The sequence below is a fragment of the Tetranychus urticae genome, chromosome 2 (assembly GCF_039701765.1).
Source record: "Tetranychus urticae isolate SD_2017Ah chromosome 2, NJAU_TeUrti_SD_1.0, whole genome shotgun sequence".
Taxonomy (NCBI): Eukaryota; Metazoa; Arthropoda; class Arachnida; order Trombidiformes; family Tetranychidae; genus Tetranychus; species Tetranychus urticae.
In genome coordinates this window covers 6,500,935-6,519,188 of record NC_142959.1, presented here as the reverse complement: position 1 = coordinate 6,519,188, position 18,254 = coordinate 6,500,935, and the positions used below count along the sequence as shown (strand labels likewise).

Here is an 18,254-nt window from a genome sequence, read left to right as displayed (position 1 = left end):
TTACATCAGGTTTACTTTGATTATGTCGTTCAAGAGTCATAGAGTGGTCAGCACAAATGACCTTTCATGATGTTTGTCTTTTGGATTCTGGTTTTTTGAGAGTCAACCATTTCTTGGTTGAGAAATTTTGAACTTGATTTCGACTAACAAATGAGCTTGCACCTTTTTTTCAAAAAAATATCAATCGAGGTTAAAATCAAAGAACGTTTAAGTAACTACAAAACAAACTAAATAGTGAGTTTATTAATGATCACTAATCGATTTTGATAAACTTTTCACCTGAAAGAGATAATTAGCGTAAACTTATTGTTGAGCTGATAAGACAATCATTTAACTACATAAACAAGCAAAACACCCATCATTCAACAACAAAAAATTAGAATTAAAAGTTCATAACGTTGCATTTAACTTACGGAATAATCCGATTTCATCTAATTGATTTTGAGATTCTGTCTTAAATCAATTTACTTTTCAATCAATGTAGCAATGATTGATATGTTTGATATAAGCGAAAATTTACATGAAAGTATTAAATAAACATGATAAACAACATTTTATCTGGTTAAATTCAGCTATTACAGCCTTGTAAGATTTATGTTCAGAAAAACATTTAGAATATACAATGTAAACATGATGATCTGAATGGAAAGTATTTAGTGGTTTATATCATCGTTTGATAAGTGGCTGAGAGATTCAATTTGAAATGGCGTGAATTTCACCAATACTAAAAATAGGCAACTTTCCAAAGACATTATTAGAAAATGATTATCCACTATTTTCAATTGAATTAACGTCTTTTAGTTGTGGCGTAGCCAGCTTTCGTTTCTGTCTCAGTTTCAGTGCTAGCATATGTTTTACCAAAATTAGGGTTGTTTTGATGGGTAGACGATGAAAAGCTTTCTCGTGTATAACTAGGTCCGGCTGAATTTCTTGCGAAAAGGTAACCGAGAAGGCCTCCAGAAACAAATCCTGTACCAAAACCAGGACCATCTCCTGGACGAGTTTCTGGTCCACACGAAGGTCCACTTCCATGATCATAAGGCGGTGGGTTTCCAAAGTAGCCTGGTCTAAATCCTGGCGGTGGAGGTGGTGCAGTTGGTTCATGAGCATTTCTAGGGCTTCGGAACAGATATATTATGAAAAATAGAGCTCCAATGACAAGAATGATGATGAAGATTGATTGCGACCCAAGCTCTGAATCATCTGGTGTCATTGATTTAGGGTATGGTGGAGGGTTGAAGTTTCGTTGCCTGGGAGCACCATCAGCCACATTGATAGTGAACTCGAGGCCACAGGAACCGGCAAGAATGTAGTCATCATCAGGGTGTTCGTAGCCTTCACAATTAACTTCTAATAAACCAAACGAATACTTCTTGTCCATATCAGCCTTGCATTCCCAATTGACAGTCCGACCATCCCATCCTCGATTGTAACATTGAACGGTTTCTGGGATGAAGGAACACCTGGCTGTACCACCAACACACATCAGTTGATGCATCCGCCGCGACCGTCGGGCCTCTGTGTATTTGCCTTTCTGTAAAGTAAGTACTTGCACATCCTTTAGTTTTACTCGGTCTGATTTAGAAACAACTTGTTCGATTAAAAACAAAACGAAAAAAGATAATAAGAGTTTCATGATGAGAGTGATGAAAATTGATGTAAAATTTACTTAACACACGTATAACACCTGATCCAGACCACGTGATGTAAATGTCATTTGTTGAAACTTAAAGAAACATTGTTTCCATAAAATTACATGTTAACCATATTGATAATAAATCATTTGCTAGCTCATTCAATTGATTTTTCACTGAATAGATGTCGGTTGAGAGAAAGGAATATTCCAAAAGAAAACTTTCGCACTTTAATTAGAATGATGAACGAGATGAAAGCCCTAAATTTGCAAATCAAATATTTAAGTGTTTAAGATATGTCTTGGATTAGGAATCAAGAAAAATATGCTTGTTGATGATTATTGATGATTGAAAATATTTTATTGATTCAAATTGAGTCAGTAGCAATTTAAATTGTGAGTATTATCTGTTTACATTGTAAAGTTAACAATATTTTTGGTTTCCATGAAAACAGTTAATATCATGATCAGCTGATTGACGGCTGAGATTCTCAGTCTGAGAACCAATCTTCAAACTGTTTAATTTGATAAGTTATCTCCAATTATTTCATTGGCCATTATAATTGTTGCAATTGTATTGTATTTATTTAAGTAGAAGTTACAACTGACGCATTGTCATAGTTCTTAATCATCAATAATCCATCTATTGTCTATTCATCAATTTCTATATTATTTTAATTATTCATAGAATTTAATACAATTTAAAGAAAGGTAAGATAATTTAATTATTATACTATCGATTCACTTACTCTTTGTACTTAAATCTGATCAGTGTTCACTTTACATTTCTTGCAGTTTAACAGATTAATGATCCCCTTTGGTGCATTTGGTATAGGGAAGATGTTCCTATTTATGTTCAACGTTTTTATCCTTTTTGCGGAATTTTTTATGCTGATTGGTCAAATTTACGCAATTGTGTTTGAAATGTGTAAACAACTAATATTCCCTGTTAAAAGGAAATTGGTTCAAGGAAAAAAAGTTTTGATCACTGGAGCTGGTGGATGTATCGGCAGGGAATTAGGTAAGATCATTTGACACGATTCCAGATTCTAACTGTGCAAGAATTCCTTATTAAAATTTTTTATGTTTTATAGCTATCAAATTTAGTAGACTAGGAGCAACAATAATTGTTTTGGACAGAAACAAGGTAAGGTTACATTTCTAAAAAAATTCATACATTTTTTAATAATACTCACCTTCTTTCACAGCACAAAGGTGAAGAAACAGTTGCCCAGGTCAGGCAAAGGGGTGGTATTGCTTTCTTTTTTGAAGTTGATGTCAGTAATTACGCTTGGGTTGGAGATGCTTTAGATAAAGTATATCAAACTGTTGGCCCTGTTGATATTGCGATTAATAATGCTGGTATACTTAACGCCCGACCAATCACTAGATTATCTGAGGAAATGGTTGCTGAAACAATCAAAGTTAATCTTTTGGGTCAAATGTGGGTAACAAAGCAAATCTTACCTCGAATGGTCGCAGAGAAACAAGGGCATATTGTTGCTATAGCATCTAACAGTGCAATTTTCGGGAAAACATTTTTAACCGATTACTCGTGAGTTTTATCCCATTGCTAAAATCAGTTCTATCAATCTAATTCAGTTGGAATGTGAATTTTTCTTTTATTCATTTATTCTTTTGCGATGGAATGATCTTAACTTATTGATTTACATTATTTCTCATTTACAGGTCATCAAAAGCCGGTGTCATTGGTTTTATGAGTGCTTTGGAGGAAGAATTACGTTATGAGAAGAAAGACTACATTAAATTAACCACAATCTGTCCGGCAGCAATCGACACTGGTTTATCTGCAGCTGTCGAAACTCGTTTTCCACGTCTTCTACCAATTCTTAGTGTCCAGAAAGCCGCTGATATCATGATTGAAAATATCCTGAGAGAAGAGCCTTTCGTTATCATGCCTCTTGGCTACAAAATACTCTATTACATTCTAAGGTAACAGTTCATCCTAATCTATCTCTTACAACTCATGAATTTATCATTTATATTTTTTTCATTTACAGAAATCTTCCTTACAAAATTGAAATATTGGTTCGTGATTTTATTGGTAACACCGTCGAAGCAAAACCTTGCGATTGATTGATTGTTCCACAAAGATGAACCCGCACTAATTACAAACTCAAAAATATTCCCCAATTTATATTCCTTAAATTTCTGTTATATGTACAAATTTTTATTTTATCTCATAAGTAGAGGTCATTGCATGAAAAACTTCCAATTCTCTTATCTCGATGGTGATTAGTAAAAATTGGTAAACATGAAAAGTCCAACCAAGGGTAAAGGTTAAGATTTCCATTGAACATTTCCATCTTAATTTTTTTAATCACAATCGAAACAATATAATTGTAAGTTCTTTCACGCAATACTCTTTACTAAGAAATCGATTGAAATTTTATTATTGAAAGAAACTTTCTGAAATGTTAATCAAATTTTTACTCCAATCTGTGAACATTCCGTATTTACGCATTTAACTGATTATCAAATAAATACTGAATAATTCTTTTATAATTCGCCCTTATTTTCAACTTATTTAATTCTTATATTCTTAAAGGATGCTGTACATGTAATAACCTCAGTCGAGTAAGTTCACTCGACTTACTAGAATGTAGAAAAAGAGAAAGATGATATTAAGGATAAAGAAACGATAAAAATAACGTTGACACAACATTTGAATCGTCATATAGACATGATCAACTTTATATTAATTATCTCATTCTCATTCTTTTAATTCTAAGCGATTACTTGAGCCTTATTAACTGCAAAATTTTATATTCCCGGTGAAATCGGAATTTTCTTGTTTCAAAAAAATGAAGAGAAGCGCCAAATGAGAAGTTGTCTTGGAAACCAACAATTGCCTTTTTTAATGACTCATTGATAAGGTGATATAAAAACAATTTTTTGTTCAATTGTAATTATTTTTTAGTGTTACTGTGTATGATTTTATTTTTAAGTGTCCAGCAAAATGATTACTGGCAACATGATGGGCAAAGTCAAATCTTTCAATATTGGTAAAAAACAGCTGACAAAAAAGGAGCTGGAAAAACAAAAGAAAGAACAAGAGGAGAAAGATGCAGCCAAGGTATATCAGGAATTTGTTGAAACTTTTGAGAAACCTGCAGCCGCTGGCCAGGTATTTGTACTTGGCTCTGTTATGAATTCTGGCCATGAAGAAGGAAAGGATTCCTCGAAAGTATACAAGCCAACCAAATTGCAAGAATTGAGTGATAAAAAGAAAATGAATACAATGCATTATGGAAGTGCTCCTACTTCTAGTGCATCTTCACCAAAAATGGAGAAGCTGGTGAGATCTTCTTGCTTTATATTTTCATTATTCACATCGTTCTCTGTTATAATTATTTTTATGGTGTTTTTTTTATTTTCAGGGTAAAAAGAAAGAGAAGGAAAAAAAGAAGAGTAATCTTGAACTTTTCAAAGAAGAATTGAGACAACTTCAAGAGGAAAGAGAAGAAAGACTTCGATTGAAAATGTTGATGAAAAAAGAGGGCAAAAAAGAGATCGATCCTATAGTCACTAGTAAAATAGATGACTACAGAGGAGCCAATTTTGGCTCATATGACACTGGCGATCCAAACACTACTAATATATACCTCGGAAACATTAATCCAAAAATGTCAGAGAAGGAATTGATGGAAGTATTTGGTGAATATGGACCTTTAGCTAGTGTAAAAATTATGTGGCCAAGATCAGAGGAAGAACGAGCTCGAAATCGTAACTGTGGTTTTGTTGCTTTTATGAACAGAAAGGATGGAGAACGAGCTATAAAAGCGTTAAATGGCAAAGAGATTCAAAAATATGAAATGAAATTAGGATGGGGAAAAGCTATACCTATTCCTCCTCACCCTATTTATATCCCACCTAAGTTAATGGAATTAACTATGCCTCCACCTCCATCAGGGCTTCCATTTAATGCTCAACCAGATCCTGCTGATTTTGACAAACTTCCTCCTCCAGGAGTTGCTTATCCTATGGCAACTCCTCAAGATAGAGAAAACTTTGAAAAAATATTAGCAAATGCCACAGTAAAAGTAGTCATACCAACTGACCGAGCTCTGTTATGTCTTATCCATCGTATGGTTGAGTTCGTTGTAAAAGAAGGGCCAATGTTTGAAGCAATGATTATGATTAGGGAAATCAACAATCCAATGTTTAGATTTTTATTTGAAAATCAAAGTCCTGCACATATTTATTATCGTTGGAGACTTTTCTCAGTACTTCAAGGCGAACATCCAAGTAAATGGAGAGAGGAAGAATTTTATTTATTCAAGGGAGGCTCTAAATGGAAACCTCCACCATTGAATCCTTATCTCTCAGGAATGCCTGAACATCTAATAGAGAAATCACCTGAAAGAGAAGTTGAAGATGATCACCAGAGAAAAACTTGGAGAAGATCAAGATCCAGATCGAGAGAACATGATTCAACTAATCGAGGTTTTAAAGAATTCAAAGGAAAAAGCCAAAAGAAAGGTATCCTTACGGATACTCAAAGAGAAGACTTGGAAGATATTCTTAGAAATTTGACTCCTGAGCGATCTAAAATCTCTCATGCTATGGTTTATTGTATTGAACATGCTGATGCTGCTGAAGAAATCGTAGATTGTATTTCTGAATCATTAGCATTAATAGAAACACCTCTGCATAAAAAAATAGCTAGACTTTACTTAATATCAGATATCTTGCATAATTGCTGTGTGAAAGTTTCCAATGCATCTTATTATAGAAAAGGGTAAGTATTTATTTTAGTTAATCAACTTACCAATCAAATGAACGCTATACACTCATGTTTGGGGGAAAAATGTTACTTACCTTTTAATGTTTCATCTTGATGATATAATTTAGATTTCAGTCTCGTTTAACCACCATCTTTTTCGATATTCATCAATGTTTCAATGCAATAGAAGGGCGACTTAAAGCTGAACAATTTAAGGTAATAATTTTCTTATTTCTGCCAAGTTTGTTTTATAGTCGATAACGTGGTTTATGTTTTTCAGCACCGAGTGATGAATTGTTTCAAAGCCTGGGAAGATTGGGCTATTTACACAAGTGATTTTCTTATCAAACTTCAAAATATATTTTTAGGTTTAAGCCCTCGAGAGTCTGTAAGTAATTTTAATGTTCATAGTGTTACTTTTATTTCTTTTTGTTTCGAATTATTCTTTGCTTTGGAAAATGCTCCTTTCATTATCAATATATTAATTACGTGAGATGTGTTCAATTTACAGTCTACGGAGAGAAAAGCAGACGACAGCAATGATATCGATGATATCGATGGAATCCCTGTCGAAGATTCCGACATCGATGGTATTCCTATTGATACTATTGATGGTACACCTTTTGAGAGTACAAGTAACATTACAATCAAATTCAAACCATCAAAATGGGAAACAGTAGACCCCGATTTAGAGGAATCGCAAAGTAGTCTTCATGGCTTAGATAGTGTAAATAGAAGAAAAAGATTGAAATTAAGTACCAAACCTTACAATTTGGATAATTGTAGGAGTTAGATGACGGTCAAAATGAAATGTTCACAAATACCTGGAGCTTGCAAAACGGTAAACCTGATTTAATCAATTTAAAGGCTAATTCTCAATTCCATTAAACTATAGTTTTTCATTTGAAAATCATCAATGGTTGAACATTGAAACTAAATACTGGGATTGAGATTTAAGGTTTTTCTAGGTCCACTACCATCTGGCATCTCCGGGTAAACGCTTGATTGAAGGTTGGTTTCAATTTTTTTTCTAAGCGTGAATTTGTTAATTTAAAATTTGTTTGAACTTATACATTTGACATTCATTTTCCAAATTCACAAATATAAATAACTAAATGATTTACAATGTATCTTCAAATTATGTACATTTCTTTTAAAAATGATGATTCTTTTTCTTTCTCAATGCTTTCATTAGGATTCCCTTTCGGTATTCCTTATTTATACAAAATCGCGTATCAAGTCAATTAAACTTACAATTTGCATAAGCATAAGCATTTATAGTACAATTAAAATAATAATTAGAGTGACAGCTTTTGATAATCACAAAATAAGATAGTCAGATATTGTTAAACAGATGATTTGAGGAGCAATGTTGATTAAGCTGTGATGTGGATGAATGTATTTCTTTGGAGATAATCAACGTTTACAATTAAACCGATAATAATAGTTAGTAATTATAGTTTCAAGATCAACTCTTTTGCATGTCCAAGATATGTTTATCCGTCAATGTCATCAATCGATGTCTTAGTTTAAGATTACGTGAACGGACATGTTTATTTACAATCTCTTGAGTGCATGAAGCCGGGAACCAACCTCGGGCACCATCTCGTATCCTTTCCCCTTCATACCAATCTGTAAACATAATAAAATTAAATAAATTAATTGTTTCAACAATGAGACACAATAATATAACCAGGAAAATTTACCATTTGTTTTACGGAAAACATTAACGACATCAGATTTTTCCAAGCTCAGCTCATCTGGTTGTTGCGCTGTATACTGTCTTTCACAAATAACTTGAGGGCAATCTGTAAGGTAAGAGATAAATTATGATTCATTGATTATTTCGTTTATTTTTATATTTCGTATTATTTTGATTCATCAGAGTTTAAATTACTTACCCCATTCTTCGTAAATCTTTTCATTTGGTTTGTCCGATTTCGGTGGTTCAATAGCCTCAATGAATCTGATTTTATCAGTTCTAGAATGGAAAAGAATAAAATTAGATAAATTATGATTGATTGCTTGAAACATATCGAGTTTAATGCGCCTCCAATGTTTTTGTTGTTGTCCTTCAACTCATAGATAAAACGAAGACAATTTGTGATGATTAAGAGGCAATCATGATTCAATGAAAATCAAGGTTACAATGATTTGAATTAGGATAATAAAATTACTCAATATTGAAAGTTAATATTTTCAAAGGTAAGTTAACTTGCAGCAAATGGTTTGAATGATCACAATCAAATATAATATAAGATGAAAACAAACTGATGCTTACAGACAGTGGAACAATTGAATCAAGGTTAACCTAAATTGTCCTTTTGTCCATTATGAAAATTCTGGATTCTGTCAGATAATTATCAATGTTATCTAATGGTTATTGAATGAACTCTCTATTGACTGGGTCAAAATCAAGATGAAATATTGATGACTGTCTCATTGTAGTTTGATCAATAAATCTTACTAATAATTATATGAATATTAAGCTTGATTAGAGGTTATTTGTTTGAAAGTTGAAATAGTTGGTCGATAACAAACACTTCATTTCATTGATTGTCAAGCAAATTGCAACAGGCTTGAGTTAAATAATGTATTTGACTAGCAAAATCAATCAATCAGTTGAAGTTATTAAACTACTTTAATGAAGTAATGATGCAAACAAAAGTATCAACAATTGATTGGGATGGAAGATTTTAAGCGGATGAAATAAATACGGTTCACAGATTACTGTTAATCGTAAAAGGAAACTTGATGATATCAAGGAAATGAGTAAATTAACAATCAAACAAAGCAATGATCTTCAGTTTATCGTTGTCTAATTGTGACTAACAAAACTTAAAAGTGAAAGAGTAATGAAACTCAAAAGGCAAAACAAACAATGAGACTTGTTTAACAAAAAGATGAAGCTATTTTTGCTAAGCATAAGTGTTTTTTTATCATCAATTTTCATATTTTCATTCTGAATAAGATATTTCTTCCGGTCATGATTACAGGTTAACAATTGAAACTGATCGAAGGGTAATCATGAAATAAAATGCGGTATTGAATTTTGACACAGATATAAATGATCATTTGAATCTTTAACTGTATAAGATGCAATTATGAATAAGTCTAGATCAAGATATGGTATTTTATTACATTAAAATGAAAGCTTTTCCAATCAGTGACTATAAGATATAAAGAATGATAAATTAGTCGATTGGTCTTCATGTTTGAAATGGTTATTAATTATCTGAGTCGGGTTATAATGAGGTGGATACGGAAAAAAGGGTGAAAAATAAGCTGTGAGTGACCCAAACATTAAATTACGTGATGGTAAATTTTAATCTTTGAATCTAACCTTTTGTTGGTGAAAGATGGAGTCAATAGGATGTAAGACAACTTATTTAGTGTATGTGAAGGAATCTACATGAAAATGATGATAACAATTGATGAAATGTTGAAACTCTTTTTCTCCAAAAGTACATCATGTTGATGCGCATATGAAAGGTGAAGATGATGATTAATTTGAAAAGCGAGAAGCTGAACAAACACTTGAAGGTCAATCTCATAAGTTATGAGAATCATTTGAAAACAAGTAAAATCTATTTCTGGATTTAGAGGCTGTCAAAGTTAATTTAAAATTAAATTTTTAACTCAATCAAGTCATTTGCTCTTTAACTCAGCAAAATGCAATGAATCAATTTTTGCCTTTTCCCTCCTTGACTTATATTCATGGTTGGGTTTTAATGATGATGATGGTGAAAATTGCTGAAACTTGGAGTTTATAATTTTCTATGGAAATGTAGCAAATTAAATGAATATGCAAATAGTGATAAACTATCGAATAAAGAATGGCCTTTCTTTTTTCTTCCTGGATGTTCTTGCATCTTAATTACTTTCATTTCATGTTTAATTTGGCTTGCCAATTATAACATATAAAAACATTTCCATATTTTTTTTCTGCGATCAGTAAAGGTTTTAATCAACAAAAACCTTGGCAACTGATGACTTGTTGAGGGCATTGGAAAGCAAGAAAAAACTGAAAACTCTAAACTGAACTTACTCAGTTGGAAAGGCGATATAATATTCACTGGTTCGTCTTGCATGATTTTTGAGAAAAGTCAATTGAATCAGGTTTTCTAGGCTTGATTTCATGCCTATTGGAGGAGTTATCTCTTCACCTGGAACATCCATGGAACGCACAGTTAGACAGTTTCTTTCACAATAATCATTTACAGAATAATAGATTTCACTGGAAATCAAAAGGAAGAATGAAAGAAATAAAAGAAAAAGATTATTGATTAGATTTGGATTGTAATTGAGAGATTATCACGAGTACTCTTTGCTTACCTTTTCTTTGAGGCAATCAAAAGAAGATCATTGAAAAGGTATAAATGGAGGGGAGATTTTTTCCACAATGGATTCCTGCCGCGAGCGGGTATTATTGAGCTGGATGTTTGCTTCAATCTGACAACTTCATCTTTTTTCATCAGGTATCTTGATTCACTAATGAGTGGGAAATATTTTACTTTATCAAAATTTAAAATACTATCCAAATCAATCAGCTCTTGAAGTCTTTCCGTTTTCTTGGCTTCCTCGTTACAATCATTGACAACCGTGTAAAGAGCAGCCAACGTTTTTTGACACATCTCATATTTATCCGTTTCTGTAGGGGCTCGATGGTTGAGTATTGCTTCAACTAGAAGTGGATATCGAGTTATCCGTTGCATGGGCAACAATAAGAAAGAGGTTAAAGCAAGTCCATGGCATTTTGGATTTGTTTCCAATTGTTTCAATGAGGCAGCAAATTTGGGTTGTTTCTGTAATGTTTTCAATGTTTTCTCTTGCTTTTTACAAAAACGTAAATATTTAACGTAATCTTCAAACTCGGAAGTTGCATAACGAAGTAAAATATCGCAAACATCGGATATAACTACATTTGTTTGCCAACGATCATCTAAATCTTTCATTAGTCGACGAGTAATTTCAAAAACAGATTCAATGTTGGAAAAAAGGTCACTTCGATCATGTGAGTTGAGAATTTCAGGGTTAGAAAATTCATCACTTTTCATGAAATGATTGACTAGAATGTCTAAACTTTTAAGGTAAGAAGCTTCAGAGGTGATAACTTCAAACATGGCCTCTTGATGTTTCCTTTCTTTGGGTGTTAATTTAGCTGCAACACCAGCTTCCTTGACTTGCGGAACCTCACACCATAACTGACGATTACCATTTTTGCCAACTAAATCAATTGCTGAAATATGAGGAGTAGCTGATGTTGTCGATACAATTGATGAAGTAACTGAATCTGTTGGAGTGCTCCCGTCATCCAATTCACATGAGCTACAAGCACACTTGGAAACACCATCCAATTCAGCATAAATGGCATCCAATGGATCAGCTTCTTCTTGAGAATCATCGCCTAAACCACTGGCCCAAAGGATTCGATTATGTTTAACTTGTTCATCATACAACTGATATAAAGGTTGCTCAGCGGTTGATGAAAAAAAGCCTCTCGTTTCTTTGAATTCCATGTACCCCTCATATTCATGAGTTTCATACCGAGATTCTGGATGAATTAAACCTTCTCGGTAAAGATCATTAATATTGGGTTTCTTTTGATCAGCTGGATTTATAGCCTCAACATAATCAGAAGACTTTTTACTAACTAATGAGAGTCGATTGGAATGAAGAAAACTGCTGTTTTTCACCAGAGTTTCCGATTGATGTAAACGGGAATGGTATTCTGAACGCTTCATTTCTCTTTGAATGGTTTCTCTTAAAGAAGGTGAAGATGACTCAAGGATAGAGTCCATCAAAGAGCCTGATAAGAGAATTTTATTTTCCATTATGGAAGGAAAGTTTGCATAACCTCCAGAATTAGACTCTTGAGAGGATTTAATTGTCGTCCTAGGTGTTATCTTTGGGGGAACTTGAGATGATGAACAGCTGGTATTCCTGATGCTTTCCAACGATGAACTAGACTCACAACTTTTCAATGTTATTATTCCTGATGAAAATTCATCTGAACTTTTATCACGACTTTCTGAAGCATTGGAGCCATTTCTTGAAACTGAGGAACAGCTTAAGGTTGACGGAGTTCTGGACATAGAAGCACCAGAACTATTAGTACTGTTGGTATCTTCTTTAGCATTACGATCACCATTGGGAGACATGTTTTCCAATTCTTTCAATAATTTGCTCAACGCTTCACTTTTATCTAGAGTCAATTCGTCAGATAGATTGTTGTAATAAATACTATCATAAATATGATCAGCACCGTAACAATCGTCTTTATTGTCCCATTGATTTGATAAATAAGTATCCAAGGCAGTTAAACTGAGGCCACAGTTAGTCGATATGGGATTAAAGATATTAGCTGTTGTAGTGAAAGTGTTGCTGTTTCCTTGTTTACTGGCTTCTGGCCAACGAGGTGGTAAAGGTGGTGGCAGGATAGAGTGGTTACTTGGAATCACACTGTTTGACCTATTTGAGGATGATGTAGACGATGAAAGAGTTGAAGCTTCATGTACACCAGACGAGTAAGAGCCCGAGTCACTGTAAGTAAGAGATGAATTTTCACTAGCTAAGGAAAGATTGTCATCATAATCATGTATTATGGTACGATTATCACGATTTATTGCTGATAAATTGTTTGAAGGTAAACTTCGGTTGACACTAGAATTTAAATTAGAAATATTGACTGCTGGAGTTGTTGAATAGCTGACAGGTTCATAAATTGGTTCATCTATGCCAATGGTACTCTCTCTGTTGTTACTTTCTTTACCACATTGGTTAGACTCGTTAGGAAGATTATCTTTCCTCTCCTTTACATTAGCAGTTGAAGATGGTAATGTACAACTGGTTCCTGCTAACCGATTAAAGTTATGATTATTGTTGCTCCATAAGAAACTTGGCGTCTTTTTAATTTCTTCAGATGTTAAGGATACAAGTTTAGTTGACGATGACAAGGTTGATAATGATGATGATAAGCAAGATGAGTCTTTTAGTGTCTCATGGTTTCCCTCAATTTTGTCATTCTTATTAAATTTGCATGTGTTGGATTCCTTATTTAGCTCATGACCATGTCTTGAGAGTGAAGAAGAAGAGAGAAAAGTGGTTGATGATGATGTTGACACCAAAGTATTCAATGTTGCAGTGGTTTTTGGTGATGATGAAGATGATGACTTCACTCCTTTAGTCATATAACAATCTTGGTTATTTGATATTTTTCTTGGTGCTGGTATGGGAACCTTATCACTTTTACCTGAATCCTTAAGTAAATTACTAGGTAAGGCATGATTGGAATCTGAAGATAGACTCAACGTATTTTGATTATCATTATTTTCATTAATGTTTACAGCTGATAGTGAGCCATTGTGTAAAAATGTCGCTCCGGGCAGAGTTTTCCTTCTCGATGAAATCACTGGTTTGGTTGACTGTTGATCAGAAATTGATCGATTAATTTTAGCTCCTGATTGATGTATACTATCAACTGTTGATGCTTTAATGCATTCAAGGCGAAGGATAGTTTCTTTAACAGAAACAATTTTCTCTTCCTCATTTTCATTACGGATTGATTTAACATCAGTCGAACTGGACAATGAGGAGGAAGATGGAGAAGATATTGAATTGTTTGATGTAAATTTTGATTTTTTACATTTTTCCGATTGTTCAGAAAAATTACACTCAGATGATTGTTTAACAACTGTAAATAATGAAGTTGTAGAAGACGATGTAGACGAAGAAGTGGTTATCATCTTGTTAAACTCGCGAAGGTCACTTTTACTTTTACATGCTTTTGATTCATTGAAAGTACCACTGTTTAAACTGGTAGTTGATCCACTTTGGTTAACACCGGAATCAAATTTAGACGCAATTTTGGCTATACGTGAATTACTTTTCATCCTGACGCTTTGTTCCAGATGAACCTTGCCAGAACTACACATCCTTTCAATCGGATAATTACCATGGTTTTCAAGAGAGTAGGAGGATGATAATGGTGATAACGAAGTTGCTGTTGTTGATGTTAATCGATCAGTTGAAAAACTGTTGGGTCGATCAGTGTATGAACCATTGGTTAAAGTAGATGATGTTGAATGAGAAGAGGAAGAATATGATGAGGTTGATGAGGATGATGAGTTTGATTTCAAAGATGATGTTGAGTAGCGATTGTTGCATTTATTTGTTTCATTATTGGTTGATTGTAATGGAAACATTTTTTTATCCATAGTTGCTGTTGACGATGAAGAAGAAGACGAGAATGATGGCGTTAATGATATTGAACGAGCTTTTCCACAATTATTGGCTGATAATAGAGTCAAATTACTTAATGATAGGGAAGGTGTTAAATTTGATGTTGATGTTGGATAAGTTTTACGTCGAAGTTGTGGAGAAGAGTAAGTTACTATTTCAGTTTTATCCTTATTCTCACTGCTATTACCATTATTCGAGTCATTATTGTTGCTTGATTTTTCAAATTTTTCCTTTATAATTGACCATTTAGGTGAATCCAATAGACTGCCAACAATTCGATGTGAACTGGTCTCACCAGAATTTAAACCATGGTCAAGAGATTCACGTGAATTTGAGATTGAATTGGACCGATGAGAAGGACTTGTTGTTAAATCACTATTTAAACCATTTGGTATTGAAAATGCTCTTAAGCAATTACGAGGGGTTGGCTTGGAAATAGTTTCATCATTGAAATCATTTGAATCGCTATTTTTATTGCATGGTAAACTGTTTAACCGTGAATAGGAGCGAGTTGATTTGGGTGGCTTCAAATTACAGGTCAAAGTTGAATTGGACTCTTTGGAAAAGCGATTTGATTTAAAGCGAGAAACTCGAGGTTGTGGAGAGTCTTCAATACTATTCACATAATCAACACAATCATAAGCTACTGATGATGATGAAGATGATGTTGAATCATGTAAACATTGATTGGTTTCACTTTGAAGTTTGGAAGAAACTAACTGGCTGGTGGATCGCATTCTTCTAGGTGATGATGATGGTGATGAGCTCACAAATCCAGAAGATTCAGATGGTGTTGTTGGTGATGAGGATGAATGTAGTGGAGAGGATGGTGAAGATAAACCGTGTAAGTGCGTTGAACCAATATTTATGTCAATTGGTGATGATTGAAGAGACTTTGATGTTGATGACCGTGATGGTGAGTGTTTCCAACTTCGAGGTAAAAGTGTTAGTCTCTTGATTGACTCGGATGTTAATGATGGTTCATCATCGCCGCTATTTTTCGCATGATTTGATTCACGATAAATTTGATCCCTTAAACACTTTCTTCGCCTGTTAATTTTACTATTAGTCTCGATATTGCTCTGTTGATCACTATCGCCATCACTTTTAATATTGATATTTTTATCACCAAAGTTTTCATTTTCATAATCACAGGAGTAAATTTTATTTTTCTTGGTTAAGTCTGTTTCATGCTGTGTTTCAAGCTCACGGTCAGTTAAATGTGAAATAAAATTTGGTAAAGATGACCGAATCGACTCAGGACCGGTTGTTGATCTTGATGGTGATGCTGTTGAGATTGTTGTTAAACGAGTTGAAGTTGCTGTTGTTGTTGTTGTTGATGTTGATGTTGTTGTTGAATTAGTTAAATGAAGATGACCACTCCTTGGCTTAAAGCCGTTTAACTTTAAATCAAACTCAGATAGTTTCCGGGAGAATTGTTCAATCTTGCTTGCTTGATCTGATATTTTAACCAATTGAGCTAAACAGCTATCTGATCCGGTCTTGCATTTAACAGTTAAACTTGAAATCAAATCTGTCGGTTCCATTTTTTTTGACGATGAAGAAGATGATGGTGAAGATGAGGTTGATGATGATGCCGTTGGGCTAAAAGTTTTAATCATCATTGAGTCCCTATTCTCATTTAAAATCATCTTGATGATCAACTTTTTTCTCTTCTGTTTAACATTAACCTAGGTATTTAAACCCAATTATGGATCAAGTTTAACCAATTCTCCAGCAAAACTCATTTAACGGTCCTCTTTCTTTCTAATTTTTTGATGAATGGCGATCAAGATGAAAACCAGTTTTTATGGTGAAGATGATTATAATAAGAATGAGGATACAGAATGAGGAAGAGAAAGGTTTGGTAGAATATTGAATGTAGATAAAAAAACAACAACAACAAAAAAATGATCTTATTGATGCAACAGATTCAACTGTTGTTCACCATCTTATTTTTATCAAAGCATTGTTATTGTCTAGTTTGCGTCAAATTTATATTAATTATGAATCACTAAAAGCAGGATCGGTTGATTATGATGATTGACTTTCCTCTCCTGGTTATTACATTATGACAAGTAATGCACAAAACAAAAAACAACTGACAAGATAATTGGGTTCACACAAACAATCAACCAGCGAAGACACCGATTTTGTATGGATTAAAATACGCAGAATATTGATGAAGCAAACTGTAGATGGATAATTGAATAGATTGAAGAAACATATTCAATAAGCAATTAACAACTGTACACAATGGTAATAATTGATTGAAAAAAAGGTAGCATTAAAGAAGTAAAGTAAAAAATTAACATCAATGTGACTAGATTTGCGCCCATTTGCCTTGAGACAAAAAAGTCAACACACAAAACCAGCGAACCAGAGGGAGGGGGAGATTAAATGAAGGGGTAGAAGGCGCGATATTAAGATGGCGTTAATTATTTAATAAAGTGTGTAAAGGATAAAAGAAACTTAATAAAGTGTTTAATTGCAATGTAAAGGTATTAAAATTAACTGACAATTGCAAGACAAAAAATGGCTGAGTAAAAATAAAGCGAGAAATAAATAAAGCCAAGATGACATTGGAAATGGGTAACAAAGCCCGGCTTTTACAAATTTTGCTTTCAATTTACTTTCCCTTCTCTCTTTTCTCGCCTATCATCCTTCTCATCATCAGTCTCTCCAATATCTCACCCTCTACCTTCATCTTCATCCTCATCCTTATCCGTTTTCCTCTTCTCTTTCTCTTCCAGCTTCATATTGCCATATTTTGCCTTATATTTCCTCCGGGAAATCGATGAGACTGTTGTTATTGGTGAGAATGAAGATGGTGTAAAAGAAAGGGAAAGATGATGAATAAAAGACTAAAATAATACCTGGAATATTGAACTAACCAAAATGGATGTGAATTGTTCATCTGGTAATGGCTACATGATTATGGTAAACATTGAAATGATTTCAGGTTAAACTGATTAAAATTGGAATGAAGGCCAATCTATCTCTGTACAATTAATTGGTTGCCTTAAAGGTATCAAAAAATATCTTCAAATATTGGTTTTGCTTTTAATAAACCAAATCTAAAATTACTTATTAAAAATAGTAAATTGAAAATTTATTTGATTTCAACCATTTGTTTGTTTTACTTCAATCAATAACCTTCAATCTAAATGATAATTTAGTCTTTACCCAATCATCATTTGGGTTAATTTTGCTGGACTGTGCTGGACATTTGGTACATGTTGTTTAATACAAGGTTTTACAAGGTTTTTGATTTTACGAGAGCAACCAGTTAACTATTATCATTGGCCTCATGTAATTAGTATCTCACTTGATCCAATTACTCTTCTTGTTGGGGTGTGTAATTAATCAGGTAACTACTTATTTAAAGCAATTTGATAATCACACCCTCACTAGTCGTTAATCATCTTGAGCTTTGATTAAACACTGATCAGTGGTCTTTCGCAAACTGAATCCCATTTTACACCATTAAGTTTAATCAAGTGAAGATATTGAAAAGATGAATTCAATTGAATTTCAGTTTCTTTTCACACTTGATTTCGCCTGGTTAATGTGTCTATTACTATTGGATTACTATTACTATTACTGTTTTGTATTTGCTCATGAATGATTTCA

At 33.4% G+C, this 18,254-nt stretch overlaps 4 protein-coding genes across 5 annotated transcripts; 2 read left to right on the top strand and 2 right to left on the bottom strand.

Moving 5' to 3' along the window:
• Positions 1 to 552: 552 nt before the first annotated feature.
• On the bottom strand, positions 553 to 2,077 carry LOC107366262 (store-operated calcium entry-associated regulatory factor). Its single transcript, XM_015933846.3, has one exon. It carries the CDS (start codon positions 1,634 to 1,636, stop codon positions 788 to 790), a length of 849 nt encoding a protein of 282 aa, XP_015789332.1. The 5' UTR covers positions 1,637 to 2,077; the 3' UTR covers positions 553 to 787.
• A 182-nt stretch (positions 2,078 to 2,259) lies between these two features.
• Positions 2,260 to 4,159, top strand: LOC107366261 (epidermal retinol dehydrogenase 2). Of its 2 annotated transcripts, none has more exons than XM_015933845.3 (6): positions 2,260 to 2,344; positions 2,429 to 2,654; positions 2,728 to 2,780; positions 2,842 to 3,188; positions 3,323 to 3,586; positions 3,655 to 4,159. In XM_015933845.3, the coding sequence occupies exons 2-6, from the start codon at positions 2,441 to 2,443 to the stop codon at positions 3,728 to 3,730; spliced, it is 954 nt and encodes a 317-aa protein (XP_015789331.2). In that variant the 5' UTR covers positions 2,260 to 2,344; positions 2,429 to 2,440; the 3' UTR covers positions 3,731 to 4,159. The 2 variants fall into 2 exon arrangements, with proteins under 2 accessions (XP_015789331.2, XP_089123608.1); XM_089267482.1 differs by having other exon boundaries at positions 2,406 to 2,654.
• A 352-nt stretch (positions 4,160 to 4,511) lies between these two features.
• LOC107366158 (U2 snRNP-associated SURP motif-containing protein) lies at positions 4,512 to 7,563 on the top strand. Its single transcript, XM_015933733.3, has 5 exons — positions 4,512 to 4,952; positions 5,035 to 6,395; positions 6,509 to 6,596; positions 6,661 to 6,768; positions 6,892 to 7,563. The coding sequence occupies exons 1-5, from the start codon at positions 4,614 to 4,616 to the stop codon at positions 7,171 to 7,173; spliced, it is 2,178 nt and encodes a 725-aa protein (XP_015789219.2). The 5' UTR covers positions 4,512 to 4,613; the 3' UTR covers positions 7,174 to 7,563.
• A 73-nt stretch (positions 7,564 to 7,636) lies between these two features.
• On the bottom strand, positions 7,637 to 17,196 carry LOC107366157 (uncharacterized). Its single transcript, XM_015933731.3, has 5 exons — positions 10,716 to 17,196; positions 10,429 to 10,617; positions 8,282 to 8,361; positions 8,087 to 8,188; positions 7,637 to 8,012 (listed from the first exon to the last, which is right to left on the bottom strand). Exons 1-5 carry the CDS (start codon positions 16,271 to 16,273, stop codon positions 7,849 to 7,851), a joined length of 6,093 nt encoding a protein of 2,030 aa, XP_015789217.2. The 5' UTR covers positions 16,274 to 17,196; the 3' UTR covers positions 7,637 to 7,848.
• Positions 17,197 to 18,254: the final 1,058 nt, after the last annotated feature.